Below are 27,085 nucleotides of genomic sequence, written 5' to 3' on the forward strand. Positions count from 1 at the left end.
TATATGATTGTGATTGTCATATTACAATGGAGTGCACACTTCTTTCCTTAATTTGGCTGATTTCAGAGTGGGAAAATGGCATTAAGTAATGCACTTACATTTTCAGCTCACTACATCATGATTTCTGCTGGATGGAAGCCATGAAAATTGCAAATGTACTTTTTCTCTTTTAAAAGTGCTATTTTTTTTTATCCCCTGCATTTAATGGGTTTTAACAAAATGTTTCAGAAGCTATACTTTAAAGAAAAATTGGGCTAGTAAGACATTGATTATATGCTGAACATTATGTTGGAACATTTAACTTCCTGTTTATTTTTTATTCTTTTTTAAAAATTCATTAATGGGATGAGGGCGTCACTGGCCAAGTCAACATTTATTGACCATCCATAATTACCCAGAGGGCAGTTAAGAGTCAACCATATTGTTGTGCATCTGGAGTCACATGTAAGCCAGACTGGATAAGGATGGCAGATTCCTTCCCTGAAGGAGAGATTTTACTGAGTTCAAATGATACCATCTGCAGTGGCAGGGTTCGAACTTAGGTCCCCAGAATGTTACCCAGGTCTCTGGATTAACAGCCTAGTGATAATGCCACTCGGCCATTGCCTCCACATCATGCCCTGGTTATTTGAGTTCTGCCAACTTGGTTTTGGCCTTTAAATGGGCATTGAAACCAATTTTAAGATGCAAATAGGATACACTCTTTAAATACAACTCGTTTTTTTAGATTCCCCAACACCAAATCACCCATGGGATTTTAAAAATTACGCAGAATGTAAATCATGGTAAACGCAGAATGTTCCGATCCAGTAGCAACTTCTTGGATATTAGAGTTGGCCACGTACTGCAAGAGCTGGACAAATCCAAGCTGAGTCTGACAAAAGGCAAGAGACACATTCACAGCCAGGCCATTCCTTTCTGGCTTCTTGACGGATCTTCATAGTTCTAGTGTCAAAGTGTAAGTTTACAAAGATCAGTTTCAGTATTCAGCGTTTGCAACTTTGGTGCCACACTTGATCCATAGATGATTTTTCAACATCAGTAACATTGTCTGACTTTCCCTCTGCATCACCTCATCTGTGAGTGAAACCCTCATTACTGCCTTTTTACATGCTACATTCAGTAAACTTAGAGTTATGCCAAAATCTGCGGTCCACTGCTGTAACTCATACCAAGTTTGGCTCCCTATTATCCCTGTGCTCACTGACCTTGTCTCATGGTCAAACAGCTCCTTGACCTTAATGTTTTGGAATTCCTCCATGGCTTCCAGTTCCCACTGTAATCTTCTCCAAGATCTGTGCACTCACCGAATTCTGACCTCGTCAACGTCTGATTTTATTTGCTTCACTATTTGTTGACCTGCATTCAGCTGAATAGGTCAGGGTGAGCAACTGTTTTTTGCCTGGAATATTTTTTTAAAGTGCCTAAAACAAAACCATTTGGAGCCACAAATCCGAAATTTAATATTTCTAAATCAAATACTTCGCAAATTGCCAGGTGTCTCTGATAAAATGTACATGTTGCATTTATAAGAATTAAAATACCTGCATTGAATTATGTATCAAAAGAATATTAAATTGAAGCAGATTTATCTGTGATTTTACACTTAAAAGTTTAACTATAGTTGTCAGTAAAGTGATTGTCAAAACAATCTTAAGCATAGAATTAAAATTGGTGTTTCAGCTATTGATGATGATGATCGGCATTATGCAGCCATCAGAATAATTTCTCATCTCAGCTATATGAAAAGCAATAAACTGTAAACTTCCAAAGGTAAAGCCAGTTCATCGAACCAAAGACAGAAAACTGTGGTGTAGCTATAACATTTGAACAGGCTTGTTTTGAACACAATGACATTGTTCTTTACACTGACCTACTGAAACTGCAAAATGCAGCATTAATGCAGTTTCCCCTTCCTGGAGGTGACAGCTAACATGACAAGAAAGGCGAATAATTGGGTGAATTGATCATGGATAGACACTCATCTCTTTCTCACCACCTCAATAATTAAATGCTTGGTGAGAAAATCAATAGCAACATTCTGAACTTCTCATTTAACGATGAGACCCTTATGATCAATTATCAGTCAGTTAAGCATCTCACTTCACCTCCAGCTTTGAATTACCTGCCATCCCACCAGGAACGATAACAAGAAAACCAGGGCAATGTGCCCATCAGGTAGGGATTGTACTGTATTCACTCCAAATGGGAGAATTATGAGGCAAGCATTGGGACAACAGCTTGGTGGGCTGATAACACACCTCCCTGACCTTGTTCCAACACTCCCAAACCTTATTCCCACATGACCATAAAGCCCACTGACCTCCACTCAGTCTCCGTTTCATCCCCCGGCACAGCTTCATAGCGTGGCCTCGAGCAATACTGATTGACCAGCAGCTTCAAGTGAGGTGGGACTTCAGTAGTACGCCTCCTAATTGGATGAGAAGCTCACATTCAGCATTTTTAACCTAATTTGTGTCTGTTCTGATTAGCTTTCTCGTTGGTGAGGCCTGAGAGTTACTCATTCCTGCAGTCGCCCACTCTTCTACTTAGAGAACAGAGCACTGACTCTTGGCCAGGATTATCAGATTTCTATCCCCAAGTTTACTTTTCTTAATTCACTTATGTTTAGACTTGTTTTCATATTAATGTAATTCAACTGGGAAAGATAGGAAGTTGAGTTGTTAAAGTGTGCGCATGAGTCCAGAGACTGAGTGTAAACCCTTGGCCTAGGCCCTAAGTTCTGAAATTCCCTTAAACTTTTCTGCCTTGTCACCTCCCTTCCTTCAAATTGATTTATTTGACCAATGTTTTGGCAATTGATTCTACAACGCCTTGACTGGTTAGGTGTCAAGTTTCTGCTTTGTAACAATCCAATGAAGTATCTTGAGTCAATTTATTACATTAGAAATGCCATGATGTTGTGCACCTCTGCAGTAGATCAAGATTGTGGATAATGAAGAGTAAGGAGCGTCGAGTTAAAATCAAAGAATTAGAAATGCAGAGAAAAGCACAAAGTGAATTATATAGCCCAACAGAGCAACCCATTATCCTCAAAAATTATCCAAGAGATGTGAAGTGATATTAACTCTGTAGGCATTAAAAATGATTTGCTTGGGCAACATGGGTTTTTGAATGAGAAATCATGTCTGAACTTGTTGGATTTCTTTTTCAAGATATTACTTGTAAAATTGATGAAGGAGAGGTGAAAGAGGCAGTATATGTAGATTTGTGGAAGGCTTTTGATCAAGTCCTGCTCAGGAGGCTGGTTAGAAAATTAAATCACGTGGTAGGAGATAATGTACTGGCGTGGATTGATAATTGGTTAATATTCAGAAAACAGAGTGGAGGAATAATTGGACCATTATTTTGCAGGCTATGCCTAGTTGGGTACCACAAGGATCAGTGCTTGGTTACCAACTGTTAAAAATCTGTAACAATGATTTGGATCAAATGTAGTATTTCCAAATTTTCAGATGATACAATGCTAAATGGGAATGTGTGTTGTGAGAAAGGTGTAAAGCAGCTTCAGGAAGATTTAGACCAGCTTAGTGAATGAATATGAACATGGTAGTAGAATATAATTTAGAAAAATTAGTTTATCCACTTTGGTAGGAGAAACAGATTATTTCTTAAATGTTAAGAGATTGTAAACTGTAGATACACTAAGGCATCTTTGTCCTACTTGATGTGTCACTGAAGGTTAACATGCAGGTGCAGCAAGCTATAAGGAAGGCAAATGGAATTGTAACCCTAACACACCTCCAAGAGAGAAAAAAAAGGTCTTTCGTGCTTATGTCTCCCTTCAGACTAAGTAAGAATGATAGTTGAGTATCCTGCAATTTCATTTAATGTCCCATGGCACTTGCTAAACAATTACTTATCTTCACAAGTTGTTATATTCAGGGATGATCATTAATCATCAGCAATTTTCTTGCTTTGCAAACTGCTTCTCAAAGCTGCTAAGTGTATTTCACCAAATAGAGTTTGAAAATGAATAGATAATCTGGTTGTATATACATGGGGTGAAATTGATGCAGCTTTTAAAAAAAAAAAAGACAACTGAAGGAAACTCCAAAATATTCACCCAATTTTTATGAAACTAATGTTACAAATCAAGTCATGCTGTACTCGAGCCAGTGTGACTCTGAAACTAAAAAATACTGGCTATAAAAACTACTGCTGCTCTGATAGTTGTCAGATTGGGTTATTTTGGTTAATGACAGACAATAAAACTGCTGGATTTTTAAAAATGTCCAATTGTTTTGCTGTTAACACCACTGATATGGTCATGCCATTTCTGAAAGAGAGCTACCACTATAAATCCAAAGCAACTACCTATTTCAAACAACAGCCTTCCTTTAGTATGGAGATTAGTCCACAATTTAAATAGTCATATTAGGCAGAATTTTAGTGGTCAGTGCATGTGATAGGGGGCTGGAAAAGTCCCTCCAGGCGCGTTTCCCGCAAACTACTATCCTCTCCATGACTTGTTAGAAATATTACAGGGGACAGATAAAGATGATGACAGACCGTCCTCACTTATGCAATGGATGTCATTCAGTCCCTAATGAATGTACACTTAAGGGGTGCTTCTTGCACAGCTGTGATTTTGTGGGTTTTGTGTGGAGGTCAGTAATGAAGGGAAGTCTGACCAGATAGTTTGCTCATAGGCAAGAAAGGGAAACTCGTTCCTTCATTCGTGGACCCCTTTCTTTCACTGGGGCTCTCCCAACCTCCAGGGTGCTCCTTCTGCCCCTGGACTTTCTTAACTATTGCCATCCCAACCCCTACTCTCACCCCACCCTGAGGGGCATTCCCTCCAGACTCTGCTACAGGACCTTCCTTACTTACATGGGCCTGGGCTCCTTGTGCCTAGAATTTGGAACGTGCCTGCAGTCTCAGCACTGAATTCTGGTTTTCGTGTTGCTACACTCAGCAATCAGACTGCTAGAGTGTTAAATGGCTGTAGGTCTGCTGACACGGGTTGTTGGAGTGTGGTGTGTTCCCTATATTTTTACTAGCTTGCGTGAAACACTGCCATCTTAAATATCAGTCCATCAGAACCAGAACAGTTCAGGGTGGATGCTGCACAATATTGAAATTAAGGTCTCGCATATGTCTCTGGACATGGTGAACTTTGACAAATATCACAGATTTTATGCCTTCCAAGTTTTGACTTGTTCTTCCCTGATCTATAGCTAGCTAACCAGCTGTCCTTGTGGAAATATTAAAACCTCGAAGAAATCTATTTAACTACAACACTGCAATAAACAATTTGATGATTCTTGTACGTGCTTGCGTCTGTATATCAGGTCCTCTCTGTTTCTTTGTGAGCAGTGTTTTTTTTTTCTCCCTCTATTTAGCCGTCTTGGAATCCCACAGGATTCTGTTCAGTCAGATTGACTCCAGCAGGGAGTCCAGTTGCCATAGTAACAGCCATGCAGCATCTGACACAACACTGTAATTACAAGGTACCTGGGAGCCATGTGTGTACGTGCATCCTTGCCACTTTGTGGCATCTCTGTCAAGTCATTGTTTACATCAGGGCGGCTTTGTATTATCCTAGTCTGGTTGAAGGCAGCCAGCTGCATCAGTACGGTGGAGCCCTGGGTAACCAGTGAAGAAGAAGGGAAATCTCAACAGACCATCACTGCAGTCTCATTGGTGACTTTTATACTAATTAACAAGCCATCCATTTGGAAGAACGGCAATAAAAATGACAGAGTGCCAGATGCCAGTAAGTAGGTTAAATGCAAATTATTTATTTTTTTTGGAAACTGAATTAAAGAAATTTGTACTTTTGGTCTGCTCAGAATTAAATAAGGATTTCAGTATGAGAGTTACCAGCAACAGTTGTGTGGTCATTGGAGCGGACAAGAAGTACTTCTCAGCTGCTTTGTTAGATCCAATAAAACAAATAAAACTAGAGTCAAAACAGAGTTAAATTTCTGAGCATAAATAACAATAGAAATGGATTGAAAATTCACAAACTTTACCAACTCAGCCACAGGATGGCGAGCACCCAGTCAGTGATGATGATGTTCTAATTGCCAAAACATCTGTACCTGGCATTGGGCTCCCTTTTAATTAAGTTACCTGGAGAGGCACTGCTAAGGAGAGGCAGCCACTGCAGGATGATTTTACTTGGGCAGACTGCCAGTGGAGGAATGCCCAGCACAAGAGCTACTCTCAAACTAATTTCTATTCATTCAGAAAAGCACCCGAGAACCTCAGCCTCTTAGACCGAAGTGTAGGAATCCTTCCAATGGATGACATTATTTCACTTGACTTCAGCCAGTCAAACTGCTTGGATGTTTTCTTTTGATTTTGTCTCCCTTTTCCCTTTTGTTTGCCCTCACCTGAAAGTGGTTACTTGCACTGAGAGCTGATGCACATGTGCCAGTAACCTCACAGCATATGATCCGAGTGGACTTTGTGTGTGTGTGTGTGTGCTGTGACAATAAGTGAGTGCAATCTATTCCATCCTGGGGACATTGCAGCCAAACCTGACCCATTCCTTCCCACCGAATAGGCAGACCTTTTGGTCAGAGTCACTGAACAAGGATCAGGAGTGGGTCTTCTACATGAGCTCCCTTCTCTCCACTTTGAAGCTATGTTTTTTTTAGGATATTTCATTTCCACCATTTTTCACCACAAAGATAAAAATGATGATGGTTTCTGGAGGATTCTTTTAAATCTTATTCTGAAAAATAACTTTTGCTGATGTAGATGTGATTGATGTACAATTGCAACTTTTTGTCATGAGCAGTCTCCGGGTGAGCTGCTTCAAGGTTTGAGAAGGTAAACAGACTGCCTGATGTGGCATTGAATCATGCAGACCAAGGAGCCAACACAGTTGATCCCTTGTCTGTGCCAAGTTAAATGACCATAGTCAGTAGGATTTCATTCTTGACCATCATGAGCTGACTGCTACTGGAAACTATCCTGAGTGAGACATCAGATGTATACTGACTTGTACCTGGCTGTGATGGTTCCTGTGATCCAATAGCTTATGAAAGTCATGTGTACTGCCAATTGAGTAAATCCTATAGAGCTGATACAATCTACTCAACAGGACTGTAATGAGTAAAATTACAATGATATAGGTGTTGTGGTGCTGAAAGAAACACAGAATGCTGGATAAACTCAACAGGTCTGGCAGCATCTGTGGAGAGAGAAGCAGAGTTAATGTTTTGAGTCTGGTTGACTCTCTTCAGAACTGGATTGAACAAGCGTCCTATCTGAAAAATCATACTGGACTTGAGACATTAACTCTATTTCTCTCTTCACAGATGGTGCCAGATCTGCTGAGTTTCTCCAGGACTCCAGTGAAAGTTAGTACCTTTTGGTGATGAAGAAACAAAGGACCAATTTGGGTGGGGGGGCAAATAAGACAACATATACTGATCTATTAATCTGATTTTATACAAAATTAGGAAGACACAGCAGGTCTGGCAGTTTCTATTGAGAGAGAAAAACAGAGTTAACGGGCTGAATTTTCCTATCTTTTGGCAGTGTGATTTTCAGTGCGATTCAGGCAGCTGCTCCTGAAGTTCCATTTTCATTTGCACAATCATTGGCACTTCAGCTTATGACTTACATAACTAGCCTCTTCTGCTCATGCAATTATATGGCCGGAGAGACAAATACTTGACTTTGCAACATTCATGATGCTGGCACATGTAAAAGCCACCTGAAGACACACAGGTGGCATGGGTGAAATAAATGTGTGTTCACTTACACCCTTAAGATCTAGCTTCTTTGTAGCAGTCAGGTCTGGTTTAGTTACACACATATGGGAGATGAACATTCCCTTCATATATCAAAAGGGATGGAAAATGTTGTCTTGGCCAAGCATTGTTTATTCTTCACAACAACTAACTTCTTGAATGCAGATAGCATCAGAAATCAGGGATCCTTGCACCTTCACCCTGATGACTGCAGTTGAGATGTTGCTGTTTAATGTGGACTATGTTCAGGTGAAAAGCAATGCTCAGGATTTATGGAAGGGCTGGCCCTGTGGAAGCGAAAGCATGCATTCTTGGAGGCAAAGTTTAATTCTGTGTCTTTTCCAGGAATGCACTGACATTCAAAGTTGGGATTTGTGCCATGGGAAGTTCACATCTCCACGCTCTCTAAAATTATAGGGTACCAAAGAAGCTATACGAAGCATTGCTTCTGTTGGGTTAAACCTTGTCTGAAAGGATTCTCAAGCATTTCAGAGCATCTATCTATCTGCATGCACTCTGAAACATTGAAGGCTAACTGATGATGGAAAGGTAAAAAGGTGGTACTGCAGGATTACTTATTATTTGCTGCCTGTCATGAAACACGACACTCAGATACCACATGTTGGCTGAAGCCTTAAAAGCGCCCTAACTGTAGCAGCAGGCAATGTTAGTGCACTGTCTCATTGACTACTTGTTTTTATCCCAGACTGTGAGGAGAACCATTAAGATGGTATCATCCAAAGAAAAGTACTGATACTAATATGGGTAAGTTCAAGGAGTGCAAAAATACCTAGCCCCACATATGTAATGTATTGACTAAGGCTACTTGCCATGTAACCGGAAGTTACGTAGTTAGGGGAAAAATGTCCAATCCACCTCATTAAAACCTAAAATGTAGGTTTTAGAGAGCGGATTCTTTTTTTCTCTATATGGTCAGTCACATGTGATAATGCACAGCTCTATCCTGGTCCCTTAAATGTCCTGACTGGTCAGTCTCCTGATCACCCTCATTTTTATTTCCCCAATTCCTATGCATACAGGAGATTCCCATTTGTCAGCTTTAATTGAGCAAGGCTCATCCTTTTTGGTCCCTACTAGAGCAGTCCAGGTGTCAATATCTAATCTTAGGAGGCCGATGGTATGTTCCATGTGGCCCTGTTGAAAACATTGCATCTTCTTTTCATGTCAGTCTTAGTATTTCATAGAAGTGTGATCAGACATGTCCGGAAGAGTTGAACTTTGTTTCCCAGCAGCTATTTCTGTATGGCCGAAGGACCTTAGAATGAGGCAGGTGTTGGAGAGTTCACTAATAACTCAGTCAGAGCAGTTCCCAGGATATTTGACACACACCTCCAAAATCTTGAGTCGATGTTCTCAGGTAAACTGGACATTGATGGAGTGGAAATATTTGTAGTTAACAAGCTTTTGTAGGTTGCTGCTGAGCACTTGGGGCACTTGGAGCACTCTCAAAGCAGCAAGGTAACACCCTGCACCTTGGGGGAGCCAACTACGTTGAAGACTCCTGAGCTTGATGACTTTCCTCCTCATGGGGAAGGATATAAACTGCTGTAATCTGAAGAAAATGGAATTGGTGACAACTCTGGTGCATTTGTTGGTTGAAGACTGGACCCCAGTTACTTCTTGGAATGAGTCAGTGTCATAAACATTCATGCTGTTGTAACTTCAGCACACGGATGAGATGACCACCCATTCATTTTAAGTGTGTGATTTGCCCCAGCAGATGTTACAGTTCAGAGATGGTGGCCAAGTGTATATTTTGTCTCAACTTGCACTGTATATCCAAGAGCTGTAGATAATGACAGCAGGACAGATAGATTCAGAGTCTGGTCATTCTCCTACTCCTCTTTGCAGAAACTTTACCCGCTGCCTCTCCCCATTGAGGCATTTTGGAAGCTGCTGAAGGTTACTGTTCTAAATGCCGTCTTCTTCGGTGCTTATATCTGATTTGTAATAGTCACTAGGAAGCCATCCAAGCACTGGTTTCATGTCAGATGCATGAGCTGATATACTGTTCATATCTGACACTCCCCACAGACTATCAGTACTCACACAGTGCTACATCATGCCTTGGTATGAAGCTTTGAACCATATAACCTTATCTAAATGTAGGTAGTGGATCCAAAGTAGAAATGCCACAATGGATGAATGTACCCACTATAATAGCAATCCCTCCCAAAAAGGCACGCCTGAGACTCTCTTTATGTTGCTATTCCTGATGACCTTTCAGCCGCCCCCAACTCTTTTCCACTTAGCTTCTTTATTTCACTCTAATATTCCTAATTTACCACTGAGCCCGTAATGTTAATTGCTTTCCTGTTATTGGCCATAAACTGTCATTGTATAGTAGTCCAAAAAAATGATTTGTCCACCTCCACAACCTCCTGCCCTGTCCTGTGCTCTCGATGATCCAAATGTATTATTTTGAATTGTCTCCTTTCATTATAGTCATTCTTTCTGTGACCCAGTCCAATGAAACACATCCCCTTATTTGAACTTCCAACTTTCCCAGGACCCCATGGGCACTGTCTGAAAAGACACCTGTCATTTATTGCCAACATCGTTATGATTGAATGTGCCCTACACTGACCTCATAGGACAGCTCTGAGAATGGCATGTTTCACTGGAGCAATGTCACCATGGCACCCTGACTCGTGTACCTGAAACCCCTGAACTGGTTGCACTTGACCTGCAAGAACTGACAATGGTCTAATCCCTTGATTGGAAGGACACAGATTCCCAGATTCTGGTCAGATCTGAGCATCTGCCTGACAGTAACTAACCCTCTGCACTGAGGCTGGACTTGCCATTTAACCCTAAGGAAAAGTAGGAAATCTATTTCTTGGATATCAGCTGTATTTTCTTAATTTTCTCACCATTGCTAAAACCATGTGAGGCAGTGAAAAATTCTTCTGAGTCTTTCAAGACCAGTATAACACCTTTTTGAAACATTAATTGTATTTTCCTCTTTGCAGATACTGCCAGATCTGCCGGGTTTCTTTAGCCCTTTCTGTTTTTATTTTGGATCTTCAGTGTCTACATTATTTTCCTTTTGTGCTGATTCAATGGTTGTGCTGCTCTCCATACTGAGTATAAAAACAATGGAATTATTCTGGGTGCATTTAACAAGCAGGAAGCGACAGATGCAATGTAGTAGCCTAAATGTTCTTTGTAATTCTTTCTGCTTAAATTGCCAGACTGATTATAACTCATTAAATAAAGTTCAACAGCACGTTTTAGATAACCTTTGTTACTACAGCTTCCAAGGAGACGTCATCATGCTTGCCCACCCAACTCCTCCTCCTTCCTCCCCTCCTTCCAGCGAGTGACAACACACTCTGTCTGTCTGGTGTGAGCAGACAAGAGATTTTGATGGGAGTGCAGTGTTTTTCCAAAAAAAAAACAAGTAGAAAACAATGAGTGATGAAGCCCAGAAAAATGATGTTGGAGATAAGTGCAATGGCAACAGTCAGAAGCGAAAGAGACCTAAAAAGGTAAGACTGGAAATTACTGTTACGAGTAAGGTTTGGAGAAGGATGCTAGAGATCTGCTCCCTTAGAGACCAGGCAGGCGTTTCAGCTCATCATTATATATGTGTGTGTTTCATTCTGTGAGCAGAGAAGCTACTAGAAATGTGTTGATAAGATAATTGAGCTGATAGTGATCACAGAATTGCTTCAGAAAATTTGACTTAAATCACTGCACTTAGATCAAATTGTATTTCTGATGGTGATAGTGATTTCTTGTATGTGGTGAATAGAAATGTTACTTAGGTGTGTCAGTATAATGTGAATTGTAAAATGCTTTGGAGGAGAATTGGGAAATTTGTTTTTATTTGAATAAATGCAAGAGATTAAAACTGCTGTCTTCTGAAATGAGATTTCTTTGTAAAAAAAAACAGCTTTGTATATAAATATATTTTGTTGTAAATCAAAAAAAAATGAAAGGATGAATCAGCCAGTACTATTCTGACATCTTAAAATCAAATTGAAACAATGGAGGGTCTTAAATTAATCCTAGAAGACATCAAATAAACTTGGATATTGGTCCGAGATTCTAAAGCTGTTTACCATTCAACTGTTCCCCAGCACTGATAGAAACAAATAAGTTAGCAGTGGCAGCTCAAAATGTATCTTGTATGCCATTCAATACAATGTTTACACTTCAGTTATTTTGCAGGCAGCACACTATTTTTTCAGAACTGCACCTTTTAAAACTCTGTTTTCTCAATTTGCATAGTCTCTGTGGAAGTCAATAATAAAAGATGGCATTGATAGATTTCAGGAAAATATCTTTCATTGCAGGCTGCTGTTTGAGCTTGAGCAAAATTTATCTATCAAATACATCATGGTCAATATCTTTTATGCCATTTAAGAAAGATGTACACATGCATGGCGTGATTAAAGGACAGAAGGTGGCATTATCTCAACAATACACTAATACTGTGACCATGTGATAACCCTTCAAATACCATAATTTAATCTGTGGTGACAAGCATAAGAAATTTACTGTAGCTTTGTTGAAGCCAGACTTGTTTCCTTTTATTTTGGTAGACAATGCCATGAGAAAAATAGAGATTTCAGTTGTTTATTTTTATACTAATTACTTTTAGGGTTGTATCAACAAGGATTTTATTTTTGCTGTTATGGCATCTTCAGAATTCTGTCTGTCTCTGTGTTTCATATTCCCCAATTCTGAACCCCAGAAATCCAGCAACACAGTGATACAAAGCAGTTGGATGTTTACTTTCTAAGTCAGTGGTCAAGTATTACTCTTGTAACTAAAATAACTGTTTGACCATCAAGTGTGATGATCCTCATTAATTCTTACTCTGCTGTTAATAAAGACAGCCCCACCCAGGGATCACCAATACAAATCTGGCTCATCCCTGTAGCTTTGGCGCTCATATGTAAAATTATTGTGAATATTGAGACTTCCAACAAATAAAGCAATCAAACAGCGCTGAGGAAATGTGCTCTCTGCAGGTCCACACTGCTGGTCACATTGGGGAGGTAGTGACTGGGGAAAAGGAGCTTTTTCTTTCACATTTTTGGAAAATAAGCATACCAGATCTAAGTGGAAAATCATGAATTGAAGGCCAAACAGCATAAAATATTCAATGACATTTACTGGTTAACCCAAAGGAATTCCAGACTATAGAGTTACTGTTCTGTAAAGAGAAATTATGACTTCATTCGATTAGACAAAGACACAGACCATGTATTTATCTCCATTTAAGATATTTGTAAAATGTTAACTAAATGGAAAACATTTGCCTTTTTTTGTTTTATCTCATGTTTTGAATAAAAATATGAATTGCAATTTGGAACAGGTTAAGAGAATAGGAGATTGGGATGTCTCTAGAGTGTTTCAAGGATGAGCATCAAGTCAAGTGCAAAATGTTATGCCAGATTTTAAGCCTTAAGGTGCTTTGTCACGTGTTGTTTTTTTCTACTAACTATATAGGTTTACTATTTATTGAACATGTTACAGATTGGATTGAATCTTCCAAAGGCAAAACTTTGTTAGATGGCAATAACCAAACCATTTCAGGCATAATGGCTAGCATTCATAGGGTTGGTTTTCATGTTTTTAGATTAGATTACTTACAGTGTGGAAACAGGCCCTTTGGCCCAACAAGTCCACACCGACCCGCCGAAGCGCAAGCCACCTAATTACCCTACATTTACCCCTTTACCTAACACTACGGGCAATTTAGCATGGCCAATTCACCTGACCTGCACATCTTTGGAGTGTGGGAGGAAACCGGAGCACCCGGAGGAAAGCCACGTAGACACAGGGAGAATGTGCAAACTCCACACAGTCAGTCGCCTGAGTCGGGAATTGAACCCAGGTCTCTGGCGCTGTGAGGCAGCAGTGCTAACCACTGTGCCACCGTGCCGCCCTAAATTGCCTGTAGTGTTAAGTGAAGGGGTAAATGTAGAGGAATGGGTCTGGGTGGGTTGCTCTTTGGAGGGACGGTGTGGACTTGTTGGGCTGAAGGGTCTGTTTCCACACTGTTTTGTCATGTGTTATTGTTACTGCTGCATTTTATGATGTGCACTTCCTCCCAGTAATGGAAATTTGTATCTCTCCTTAGTTTTACATGAAGGGCAAAATATGAATATACTTTAAGTATCCAAATATATTGAACATTGAAGAGAAAATTAAAACATGAACTGCTGATCACGATCAAAACTGATGTGATAGTTTGCTTTTGAAGGTGGTGACATTGTTCATTCTCAAATTGGCTCTTGTTAAGTGCAAATGTTATGCTTTAGGTGTGGCTTTTGCCATATTACTGCATTTATGTAAACCTCTCGAATAATCTGCTGGATTCTTCGTAAATGTTTCAGATGGCAAAACGCTTCTATTATTAAAATAGCTCTAGGTTGTTTTGGAAAAGGTGATATTGCATACAATGTGTGTTGTAGCAGTGATGAGAGAAGCACGGAAAGTAGGACTACAAGAGAAAAATACTGTGGATGTTGGAAAAACTCAGCAGGTCTGGTAGTATTTGTGGATCTCTAAAGTTTTTTTGAGCACTTTCTGTTTTTATGTAAGCAGGAATATGATGTTTTGTGTTCCACTTGAGGTACTGTTAAAGTTGAGATTAAATTTCGCCAAAAGCAATGTGCATTATTATTGGCTCTCCAGACTTACACGAAGTACTTACACTAAGTACTGACTTACACTAAATACTGCCATTTGATCTAATAATGAAAACAAACACTGTTAACTATTCCTTCTATAATAAAAGCAAAATACTGCAGATGCTAAAAATCTGAATTAAACACAGAATGCTGGAGATTTTGGCATGTCTGATTGCATCGGGGTTGGGGGGGAGGTGTGGAGAAGAGAGTGAGAGTGTTAATATTTTGAGTCTGGTATGACTTTACAAACCTGGCATATTGGATTCAGTTACTTCTGTTTCTCTCTCCACAGATGCTGCTGGACCAACTGAATTTCACAGCATTCTGTGTGTTATATTACATTTCATTACTTACAGTGTGGAAACAGACTCTTCAGCCCAACAAGTCCACACGTCCCTCCAAAGAGCAACCCACCCAGACCCATTCCTCTACATTTACCCCTTCACTTAACACTACAGGCAATTTAGCATGGCCAATTCACCTAACCTGCACATCTTTGGACTGTGGGATGAAACCGGAGCACCCGGAGGAAACCCACGCAGACACTGGGAGAGTGCGCAAACTCCACACAGACAGTTGCCCAAGGCGGAAATTGAACCCCGGTCTCTAGCACTGTGAGGCAGCAGTGCTAACCACTGTGCTGCCATGCACCCCTATCTATGTGGATTGATTAGGAAGAGTCAGCACAAATTTTTAAAAGGGAAATTGTGTTTAACTAACTAGCTGATATTTTTTGAAGAGGTAACAGGAACAGTTGGTCAGGGTAACACTGATATAGCATATGTGGATTTCCCGAAGGTGTTTGATGCTGTGCCACTCAGTAGACTTGCGAGAAAAGGTATGGGTCTTGGAAGAAAAGAGGGAGTAATATCATAGATATGAAACTGGCTGAATGATAGGAAAGCAAATAATGATGAATGGATATTTTTTGGGTTGGAGGAGGATTATAATAGAGTTTTCCAGAGGTCAGTATTGGGAGCCTGCCTTTTCCTGATCTATGTTAATGAGCCAAATCTTGATGCAGAGGACAAGGTGAAATGTCACACTTGGTCAGGTGAAGGGGCATCATCGAAAGCTTGTGATTTCAAATAACCTGGGCTATAACCTGGTGTTGTGTGACTTTTGACCTTGTCCACTCTAGTCCAACACCAGCATCTCCACATCTTGACATGGAGGAGATAATTTCAAAGTTTGCAGATGACACTAAACTTGAAGGAATTGTAACTGTGAAAAGCCATGATGTGGTGGTGTTGGTGTTGGACTGGGGTGGACAAAATTAAAAATCATATTGATAGTCCAACCGGTTTATTTGGAAGTACTAGTTTTTGGAGTGCTGCTCCTTCATCAGGTAGCTGTGATTTTTAACTGTGAGGAAGACATTGTTGAACTTCCAAAAAGGACATTGACAAGTTGGTGAGTAGCAGAAAAATGGTAGATGAAGCTCAGTGCAGAGAAGTGTGTGGTGATGCACTTGTAGCAGAAGAACATTGAAAGGCAATATAAAATAAGGGGTTCAATTCTAAAAGGGATGCAGGAACAGAGGGACCTTGGTGTGCACAGTCCATTAAAGGTGGCAGAATGGGTGGAGAGGCCAGTTAATAAAACATAGTATTCTCAACTTTATCAATGGGTCATAGACTTCAAGAGCACGAGGTTATGTTGAACTTCTGCACGACACTTGTTCGGCCTCATCTGAAGTATTATGTACAATTATAGATGCCACAATATAGTATAGATGTCTGTGCACAAGACAGAGTGCAGAGCCCATTTACGAGAATAATTCTGTGTATGAAAACCTTCAGCTTTGAGGATAGAATTAATAAGTTGGGACTGTAGTCCTTGGAGAGAAGAAGGCTGAGATGAGATTTGCATATGTATTGCACTGTCTAAAAAATGGTGGAAACAGTTTCAATTGAGGCATTCAAGAGAACTTGTTTGCATAGAAATGGTGTGAAGGGATATGGGAAAAAGGCAGGAGGTTTGTACTAGATAATAGAACTGGGAAAGGCACAATGGGTTGAAGAGCCTTTTTCTACGCTGTAACAATTCCCCGACTCTGTGGACAACTATATTTTGGGCTGATGTATTCAATTATCCCATTTATTCATAATTTGTTTTGGATTACATTTGTCGTCTTTTCAACTCTTATTGGAATGAAAATTATTTTTGTGTTCTCCACCATGGTACTCAGGAACTTCTCAGTCTTCTTTGCAGTGGTGCACTGTGTTGTATTTAGATAAAACACAAGAACCTAGTTGCCTCATATAGGAATTGGTTTCTGACAATCTCTTTCAAATAGAAGATGGCAATACCTTAATCTGCCAACATCTGTATTGTGGCTGATGTGAGCATTCACTGTTAGTGATATCCAAACCAGAACACAGAAGTCTTTTTGTCTCTCTTTTGTTTTTAGGAATAGAATTGAAATTTGAAAATGTAAGTACCTAAGCATTGAGATTCTACTGATCAACAACAAATGGCTGAGTTGGATTTCTTATTGCTCCAGATAAACATGAAATTTGATAACCTCTATCAATAGTGTTTGTCACAGTAAACAGCATTTCTCATCCTGAAAATATTATTGTTAATGATAAAAAAAACTTGAAGTGTTAAACTGTACAGCTTGGTCAATTGGTTTTTCTAAAAAAAATTCAGGGATGAAAAAAGGCTACTTAATTGGTTCTTGAAGCTCATCTAATACATTTCTGTCACAATGCAACATCTAATTTTACTTTGAAAAATAATCCTCGTTTTTCTAACTCTGATCAGTAAATTATTCAATGTAAGGCTGCTTTTATTTTCTCCCGGATTAAGCAGGATTTTCCTTCATTTCTTGGGTGGGGTGGGGGAGGGGATACTTGCTGACCTTTGGGTTTGTCAGGGTTTTAATGGCTGAGAGTGGAGAGAGGATATGGTGTGGTGCACTGGACAATTATGGAGATGAGGCAATAAAGGCAAAAAATTGTACCAGGACCCGAGCAATCTGAAGCCTTACCCAATAGTGTTCCTTCGAATTTTCCACAATGTCAAAAGCATAGAAACCAGCAGACGGATTCAATTAGAGGAGTAATGACAATTTAACAATGGTTTACATTTTCAGTGACTTCAGTTTCACTCATTGTTAGTAACTGGGGAAAAAAAATTTAATGGCAAAAAATAGTCAGTTGAATTGGTGGAAGGATCAGCTGTGAAATGAAGACTTCTTTGTAGCTCTTTGTAGTATTCGCAGTGTCACCAACATAGTTTTGATTTGCATTACTGTCTGCCTCTTTAAAGGGCTGCAGACAATGTAAAGGGTCCAGTTACAAAGCAAACATTGCCACAGGCGCAGAAAATTTTGATTCTAATATTTTCCTGAAAGATACAGAAAAATTTGTTTTAAATCCATCATTTCGGAAATATCTGTTGATAGAAAAATGTTGTACTGTGCTAATTTGTAGTTAATGAATTAATAATATTTCATTTGGTGTTTGTCAAATGGTCAATTTAAGTTCAGTATATATAATTTGGAGCAGAACCTCATTTTCAAAGCTAGCGATATAAACTTTGGTTTAATGTGGCTGCTACATTACAATTGTTAGCCTTCATCCTCCATTTACAAACTGGTGGGAGATTGGATATACGTTATGACATTTCCGTAACTCTCAAACCTGCCATAACTATAGGATTCTGCGCACAGTTTTTTTTTTAAGAAACTTAGTAGCTCTTTTAAAGAGCTGGCACAGGCACATGGACTGAATTGCTTCATTTAGTGCTTTTTTTTTAAAAAAACTCTAACTTAGTTATTGTTGCTGATTGTATTGTCTTTTAATGTAACAAGTGATTTAATAGAAAAGCAAGGTCAGAGTTCAATTATTGACAACACAACTGGTTGTCTTTCAATTGCATGCTTGGCATTCATCTCGGCCAGGGGTGGGGAACCTGCGGCCTTCTAGGCCACTGTGTGTGGCCTTTTGAATGAATCCAAATTTTGCAGAACAAATCTTTTATTTTTTATTAATATGTTTCTTTCGTCCTTTATTATTTTTATTTTAATCTTAAAATGAATGTATTTAAAATACCAGAGAGTAAAAGAAAATTCAACGAAATAATCCTCAGACTGACTGCCACAATTTAAAAAAAAATGTGAATTTTGAGGAATATATAATTGAAGTTTCTTGGATGCGGCCTTATTAGGTTATAACTAACATAATGCAAACTTCCAATGTGAAAAGGTTCCCACCTCTGATCTAGGCATATTATATAAATAAAAATCTACATCCTGTTTGGATGAATTGTATGAATTGTTCATCATTATATCAAATTGTAAACAATATTCCTGCCAAAATTGACTTTCAACTTTAGAACATCCAATTTTCAGCTATCCCTTGATTCGAGGATGCTATCTATACTTTTGTGAGCTTCTGCCATGAGTCTTTCTGTAGCTGAACCAGCTGTCTCTCTTCTTGACCTACAGATCTCCAGGCACATGGGCAGGAGGTTCTGTGACAGAGTGAGGTCCAGATTGTGGAATTGCTTCCTTTTCTTTCCTTGTTTGCCATCAGTCTGCCTCATTATCTAGCCATGATACAGCTTGATGGACAAGTTGTTGTCAGTTTAATGGATTGGTATCAAGCTCCACACTGTTATTAATGCCAATGCTGCTGTGCTTCAAGGACAAATGCTTCAAAGAAAAGTCTTTTGAAGCATTTTCTTTATCTTCCCCTACACACTAACCATTGGGAGCCTCATACTTTACTGAATCAAGTGCTTTGGTCAGGTCAATGAATGAACTGAAGAGTTTCTGCTGTTTTCAACAATTTCCATTGGTCTGTCTGGTAACAAAGACCATCTTGGGAGGTCTAAAACCACACTATAACTATGGGAGGATTTAATCAGCCACAGGAAGTAGACAGTTCAGATGAATGTATTGTTATTTGCCCAGCTATACACAACATGAAAATATTTTAATCACTTCCACAGTAATTATCTTCCTTCTTGAAGATAGTTACAGTTAAAACATTGCTGAATTTGAGGGTCGGGGAGAGTTCTGTTTCTTCCAGAATCTGAAGGATGAGTTCACGGAGCATTGATATGGGCAAATGCCCACCAACCTTGAATACTTCAGCTAGAAAATTATCAGGCATTGTTATTTTTCATCAGTTTAATTGTGGTTGGCACTAATGGTGATTCTTCTGGGATTTCACCCTGGGGTACTGGCGGATAGTCTTGGATAGCATCAGCTCTCAATGTGGATTTATGAGTGAGGGGTTGAGAGATATTCTTTTCGGTGTTGCAAGATAGCATTGTCATTTTTAAGAAGAGAGACCACATCCTTTGAGCTGAGGGTGATTTGACCATTGCCTATAGATGGCTTCATATATCATGATGGTCAGTCTCCTGTTGGATTCCTCAAGCTTTCTCTTTACACCATTGGTCCACTATCCTCCCAATTGGTCTTTGGGTGCCAGCCTTCAGCTGTTGGAATGCTAAAGCCTAGACTTGACCTTGGATTGTTCTATCAGGCAATGAAGGCTGTTCATTTATGTTCCAAGATGACACACATTTCTGCATCACTTTAGTTAAACCAATTCTGCATTTTGTTGGACTGCTTTAAGGTTGAGTTATTGATCATCTTCCTGTTTGACTTCTGTTTCTTGTGATATCTTGATGCTGGTTTGATTTTCATCACCCATCTGTACAGAGGCTGTTAGATGCTCACAATATCAGTTGATGCAGGGATTATTTAGATCTTTGTTTAAATCAGTGAGGCAATCCAGGAGGTGCCAGTAATTTGATGTAGGATACCTCCATGTGGTTTTGTATTTATCCTTCTGATGGAGCAAAAGTTATATTGAGACCATGCTGAGAACACTAATCCATCAAGTATATTGGCTTTTTCCCACACTGTTTATCCCAGTGGTTCCTCTCCAGACGTCAAATTCAGGACTGACTATGGCATTAAAGTTCCCGAGAAGAATGGTATTTTCTTCTTGCGAGATGACAATGAAGACTACTTCAATGTCAGAAAAGAGCGGTTGTTTAAGTAGGGCTCCATCCCAAGGAAAAGTCACTGGGAATTGGTTAGAGTCATATCTGCCAAAATAATAAAATGGTTGTGATTGTTGGAGGTCAGTCATCTCAGCTCGAGGGCATCTATGTAGGAGTTCATGTTCTCTGCAGCAGTTGAAGATGGTTACACATCAATGACCTTCTCTGCATCATAAGATCAGAAATACAGTGTTCAATGGTGATTGCACAACATCGGGCAACATTCATGAGTCTGTGGATTGTAAAGACCATTTTTTTTTATTTTTGTGTGATTTTGATCATGGATTGAAATGGGACAAGGACTGTTGTAAAAATGAAAAACATTTGAAGGATCGTTACACTTTTTAAAAGCAAGTAACTGGACCCTCGTAAGAACTGTATATGCAGCTTGTTCAAGCAGTAGTGGAAGCCTAGTTTACAGATGAGCTGGAGTCATGAGGTTATATGAATAATGCTATGGATGGAAACAAATAGCTGGTTACCAATACACAGACCAGTTATTAATGACAAAATGCCTTCTGTCTGCAAACAACTATGTGATTGACTCCCAGGTAGATAAATAGCTTGGGCTGTGAATGTTTTGGTAGAAAGTTTGACCTCTGGAAGATAAGGAGCTGTTTTGGTTCTGTAGTAAAAGGCATCTCAAGCCAGAAGATGCACAGTTTATTTCCCCTTTGCTGTTTCTGTAGGCTGTGACTTTAAAGTGATAAGTGTAAGGCATTTATAAGTGTGAACCAGTCATCCTTTGCTTCCTGCAAACAAGTGAAAGCCTCTGCAGAAGGAGCATCAAGCAACAGTAGCAGCACATCCAAACAAACCAGAAGGACCATCTTAGCGGACCATTGAACTGCCCTCCCAATCTTTTCCTTCACCCATAAATTCCTTGTTGTCTTTCCTGTGCATGTGTACATGTGTTTATATGTGTGCAGAAGTATAAAGGGGTTAGCGTTTTAACAAGTGGAGTTAGATGTCAATGGTTCATAATTGTTCATCTGTAGCTAAAATGATTTATTTTTTATAAATAGTCATTCTTGTTAACTACAGAAACCTGGTCCATGCTGAGTCTAAAAGACCAGTAAACCAGGGCATTCTGCATACTTCTTAAAATCTTTGACTTTTGTGCCAACTCTGGGGATACTGGGACATAACCAAGATACAGAGGCAGCCTTTATCAAATGCAACAGGGCCTGGATAATGTCCAGGTTTGAGTTGACAAGTGGCAAGTAACATTCATACCACACAAATGCCAGGAAATGTCAATCTACAACAAGAAGGACTCTAATCATGATCCTCTGACATTCAATAGCATTGCCATCACTGAACCCCCAACTACCAAAATCCTGCGGGTGTTGCCATTGACCAGAAAGTGAACTGGACTAGCCATATAAATATTGTGACTACAAGAGCAGGTCAGAGGCCAGGAATCCTACAGCATTCAACTCACCATCTAAATCTCAAAAGTATGTCCACTACCTACAAGCACAATTCAGAAGTATACTCTGTATTTGCCTGGATGAGTGCAACTTCGATAACATTCTAGCAATTTGACACCATCCAGGACAAAGCATCTGCTTGATTGGTATGATGTCCATTGCAAAAGATATGCAATTGGATTTCCAGCCTGAAAGCAGGATGCTGACTTGATGATACAATTGATTCCTGTAAGTGAGTCACAAACTGAGATAAAGTCACCTTAAATTATTAATGATGGTTGTCATTAGTGCATCTGGAAAGAACCGAACCAGATGCACACTTACACCAGAAGGTAAATTATATGTTTGAATTGTAGATATCCTATTAATTGCAGAAAGGCTTTGTTTACAACATTTCATGCTTTGTTCAGAGTTCTTATAAACTGAAGAGACAGATTTCTAATTTATGTATCTCTAAGCACCACAATTACCCATTTGGTTATTCAATCTGAAATGGAACAGCAGAAAATGCTGAAGCTGCTTTTTACTTTCACGAAAAAAAAGCTACATTTCTCAAACATGAGAAACCAGTTTCCTCTTTATTATGCACTGGATATCAAAAGAAGAAATATATTTTATCAACTTTTTTTTAACCACTCATGATTATTATAAATTTGTATCTGTGTTCAATCCCATGTTGAAATGTTAGTTACAGGCTTTGAGTGGGATGAGATTTTGCATAAGACCAGCCCACTCTAGGCTCTCATGAAGATCCATTGTGGTGACATAGGAATATCCATTGGTCTTACTCATGAGTGTGCTGGAGTTGAGTATCATCATGTCATGTAATGGTGTTCTGTACAAAATGACTATTTTCAGGTTATCCTTAACTAGCATATCAGAACTAGCATATCAGAGTACTACTTCCCCTTTCTAATACTGGATCACTGAGAGAGTTGTGGCTGGGCTTTAGAAAGTGAGGACTGCAGGTGCTGGAGATCAGAGTTGAGTGTGGTGCTGGAAAAGCACAGCAGGTCAGGCAGCATCCAAGGAGCAGGAGAGTCAAGGTTTCGGGTATAAGCTCTTCAACAGAAATTCCTGTGATGGGATTTAGTAGTAAGTTGGAGACAAGCAGGGAGGAAGGAGACCTGAGAAGATGTCAGGAGGAAATTAAGCCTTTTCTGCTATGAGGGAATGGTCATCTGACCAATTAGTGGTCACAACACAGTGCTACTCTGATACTTCAACTTCACTGGTGGGGAAATTTCTGGGCATAATTATTTAGAATAAAATTAAGAGTTGTATTAAAAAATGTGGGCTAATTCAGAAGACTCAGCATAGGAAAAATCATGTCCAGCTAAGCTGCTCAAGTTGTTTGAATGCGTAATAGTTCGATGAGGTCAAGGCAATTGAGGTGGTGCACATGGACTTTCAGCATAACAGACTTGTGGAAAAATGTACAAAATATGGAATAAAAGGGACCCTAACAATGTAGATATAAAATTGGTTGAGTGACAGGAAACACAGTAATTGCAAATGGGTATTTTTTAAATTGGAGTTTCACATGGGTCAGTATTGGAAGCCTTCATTTTCCTGATTTAATGTGAATGATCAGTTTCAGCACAGGTGATAGTTTAAACTTTGCAGTTGATGTAAAAGTTGATTTTAGATTTAGATTTTATTGTTATGTGTACTTGAGTATAGGATTGCAGGGGTACAGTGAAAAGTCAACAAAATCGCCACCTCAAGTGTGCAAAAGACTGGATTAAAAACAGGAGCAGAAACAAAAGAAACAGCCAAAAGAAAAGGAAACATCTAGATCACTCCCCTGCCACCACCATGAGTCCTCGCTGCCAGAAAAATAAACCACACATCCCCATTACTCAGTCTGCGTACACTGAGGTGCCCCAAATCCCCACACACTGCTGCAGCCAGAATGTCATTGCCTCCACCGTCAGGTACCCGGGCCCAGCCATGTCCTGGAGCCACGCTGCGGCTACTGCTAGAAACGTGTAGCCGTTCGCCATTCTTTGGCACTGTCTAGCTTCCACTGATGTCACCACCATGTGTCTGTGCTGGGCCAGTCTTGGCTTTGCAATTGCTGCTGAAGCTACCAAGCCCCAATCTGGACTCAAACTCCACTCTGTGTCCCCCAAAGCAGCCGGTGCCTTATTCTAGCTTACATTGCTGCTCGTGCCACTTCCTGCCATTTCAGTAAAGGAAGCTGCCAGTGCTGATTTCTCTCTCCTCCCCCACCCCGTGAAGAAACCACTCCTGCCATTCATGACTGTCGGTGAAGGGGACCATTGCTGCTGAGAAAGGAAAAATAGAGAAAAGAACAAAGGAAAAAAAGACATATGGAAACAGATGAGCCCTGGGCTCAGGACCCAGGGACAGACAATGCCATTTCACTGCTGCCATCTTGGACGGAATTATGAACTATGAGGAGGACAGAATAGGACTTCAAAAGGACATTGATTAGTTGGTGAAGTTGGCAGATAGGTGGCAAATGAAGTTAAATGCACAGAATTGGGAGGTGCAAAAAAACATGGAGAGACAGTACAAAATAAAGGGTGCCATTCCAAAGAGTGTGGAAGAGAGACCTGCGTGTGTATGTCATTGAAAGTAGCAGGATAGGTAAGGAGAGGTGTAAGTAAGGCATAGTGTTCTCTGGCTTCATTAAAGTAGCAAAGTGTACAAGAATATAATGATGCACTTACAGAGGACATTGGTTTGGCCTCAGCTGAAGTATTGCTAACATTTCTGGGTGTCATGCTATAATATAATATGAATAAAGTGAAAAGAGAGCAGAGAGGCTTATGACAATGGTTCCAGGAATGAGAACATTTAATTATGAGGGTAGATTGGAAAAGTTGGAAGTGATTCCGCTGGATAGGAGAAGGCTATTTAGAAGGAGATTTGATAGAAGTTTTCAAAATCATAAGAGGCCTGGACAGAATGGTTGGGGAGGAACTGTTCCTGCTTCTAAAATGACTGAGAACAATGGGAACAGTTTTAAGTGTTTTACAAAAGAAGCTAAGATGATCTCGATAAAACCTTCTCACAGTGAGAAGGGAGTATATAAAATGCACTGTGGTTGAGGCAGTGAAGATGATTATTGAATAGGATCAAATTGCAGGTATGGGGGACCAAAAACAAAACAGAATATTTGCATTTAATCAAAATGCTCTTTTTAGCAAAAAAACAATGTAGACGTTTTGGTTCAAATGACCACCTCCTACACAGTAACAATTGTGTGTGCAGGTTTGTTGACTGTTCCTATTGATAGACCATTCTGGTTGACAAGTTGATAGAAAGCACAAACCAGCCTGCTGTTCTCCTGCCCTAAACAACCCCCTTTCTTGGGGAAAAAAACCCAGCAAATCATCAATTTGACAAACTACACAGAAAAAAATCACAGGCTCTTCCCATCAGGAGCCCCGAAATAGCTTTGTTTGTTTTAGAAAACCCACCACCAAATCACCCAAATAATCTAATAGATAAACAGTTAACAAACATTTATTTGCTGTCTCAATCTCTGGTTTAAGAACTGCTTTTTTTATTTTGTCTTTTAAAAAATGTGGATGGTAAGGAGAGAAAACTTAAATAAAATGGTTGCATAATTTCACAGCGAGGAATTGTGAACTTTGTTTTTGGAGCTGTGAATTCCTGCAAGATGATCAGAAGCTGAGCAGTTGTTTACATGTGAAGCTAATTGGTTCCCAGCTAACAGAGCAGTTTAGAAACTGAAACAAGTTTCAGATGTGCACGTGTATACGCACACACAAAATGTGCTGTTGTTCTCCCCAGCAGAAGCTGCCTGTTCTCTGCAATAAAAAGAGTCAGTTTAACTTGAAGAAAATGAGTTACCTTTCCTGCGGCAGTTGATGTGAGCTGTGACTTTTGAATTGATAAATCAGACATTTTCCATGTAAAACTGTCATTTCTGTACTACTTCCAAACCAGAGGAAGATAACAACACTAAGGACCTGGCTAGCTGAAGATGGATAATATCAGAATTAGAAGCAAAGATGACTGCACTGACTTTCCAGCTTTTCTGTACCTTTATCAATAATCTAATTTCATATTTTTGTGTGTATGAGTTGCAGATTTTGAGGGGATTAATGTTTCAGTTAGCAGTGTTATATACCAGCAGTTTTTTTTTAACTTCTAGTTCATAGTGTCATAGAGGTGTACAGCATGGAAACAGACCCTTTGGTCCAACCTGTCCATGTCGACCAGATATCCCAACCCAATCTATTCCCACCTGTCAGCACCCAGCCCATATCCCTCCAAACCCTTTCTATTCATATACCCAACCAAATGCCTCTTAAATGTTGCAATTGTACCAGCCACCACCACTTCCTCCGGGCAGCTCATTCCATACATGTATTGCTCTCTGTGTGAAAACGTTGCCCCATAGGTCTCTTTTATATCTTTCCCCTCTCACCCTAAACCTATACCCTCTAGTTCTGGACTCCCCAACCCCAGGGAAAAGACTTTGCCTATTTACCCTATCCATGCCCCTCATAATTTTGTAAACCTCTATAAGGTCACCCCTCAGCCTCTGACACTCCAGGAAAAACAGCCCCAGCCTGTTCAGCCTCTCTCTATAGCTCAAATCCTCCAACCCTGGCAATATCCTTGTAAATCTTTTCTGAACCCTTTCAAGTATCACAACATCTTCCAGTGTCTAATTACTTTGAATAAAAAAGTCTTGTTTAGTGCTGGAGAATGGTGTGTACTTACTATCAACCTAGGTCTTAAAGCCAGGTAAATTGGGGTACACTGTATACCTTTTCAAAACAATTACTTTAACATTTGGTATGACTACTGGGAATAGCGGAATTTAATTTAGGGCATGCAACCCTAGTGGGATGTAATACTGTTTTGTTCTGCTCATTCTTAGAGAGCATTGTTATAACATGTGATAGGAGGAGTGTGATGATAATCAAGAGTGACTACTCCACCAGTCTCACCATTAGTGTAAATTTGTTAATTACATTACCAAATAACCAATTACTTCTGTATTGTATTATGCTCCCAAGATAAAATAAACACCCAGCAGGCTTCTTTTAATGAGTTTAGTAATCCAGTATTATGAAGAAAGCTAGAAAATAAGAACAAATGGTGAACTCTGGTTAATGCCCAAACTATGATGCAGAATTAAAACTAAATGCCTTTAATTATAAACACGCACACCCACACCCCCCCACGCACACACACACACACACACCAA

At 39.7% G+C, this 27,085-nt stretch overlaps 1 protein-coding gene across 28 annotated transcripts in view; it reads left to right on the forward strand.

Moving 5' to 3' along the window:
• Positions 1–27,085, forward strand: part of ank2b (ankyrin 2b, neuronal) — an 877,032-nt gene that overhangs the window by 351,701 nt on the left and 498,246 nt on the right. Inside the window, exon 1 of one of the 28 annotated variants that reach the window (XM_087983217.1) lies at positions 11,114–11,245. The exons of the other annotated variants lie outside the window; for them this stretch is intronic. Within the exon in view, the coding sequence (XP_087839343.1) occupies positions 11,168–11,245 (78 nt within the window). The 5' untranslated portion in view covers positions 11,114–11,167. Of the gene's footprint in view, positions 1–11,113; positions 11,246–27,085 lie in introns of those variants that run through there. 28 annotated transcript variants of the gene reach the window in all.

The sequence above is a fragment of the Chiloscyllium plagiosum genome, unplaced genomic scaffold, assembly GCF_037043375.1.
Source record: "Chiloscyllium plagiosum isolate Xiang-an unplaced genomic scaffold, Cpla_swu_hap1 HiC_scaffold_1, whole genome shotgun sequence".
Classification (NCBI taxonomy): domain Eukaryota; kingdom Metazoa; phylum Chordata; class Chondrichthyes; order Orectolobiformes; family Hemiscylliidae; genus Chiloscyllium; species Chiloscyllium plagiosum.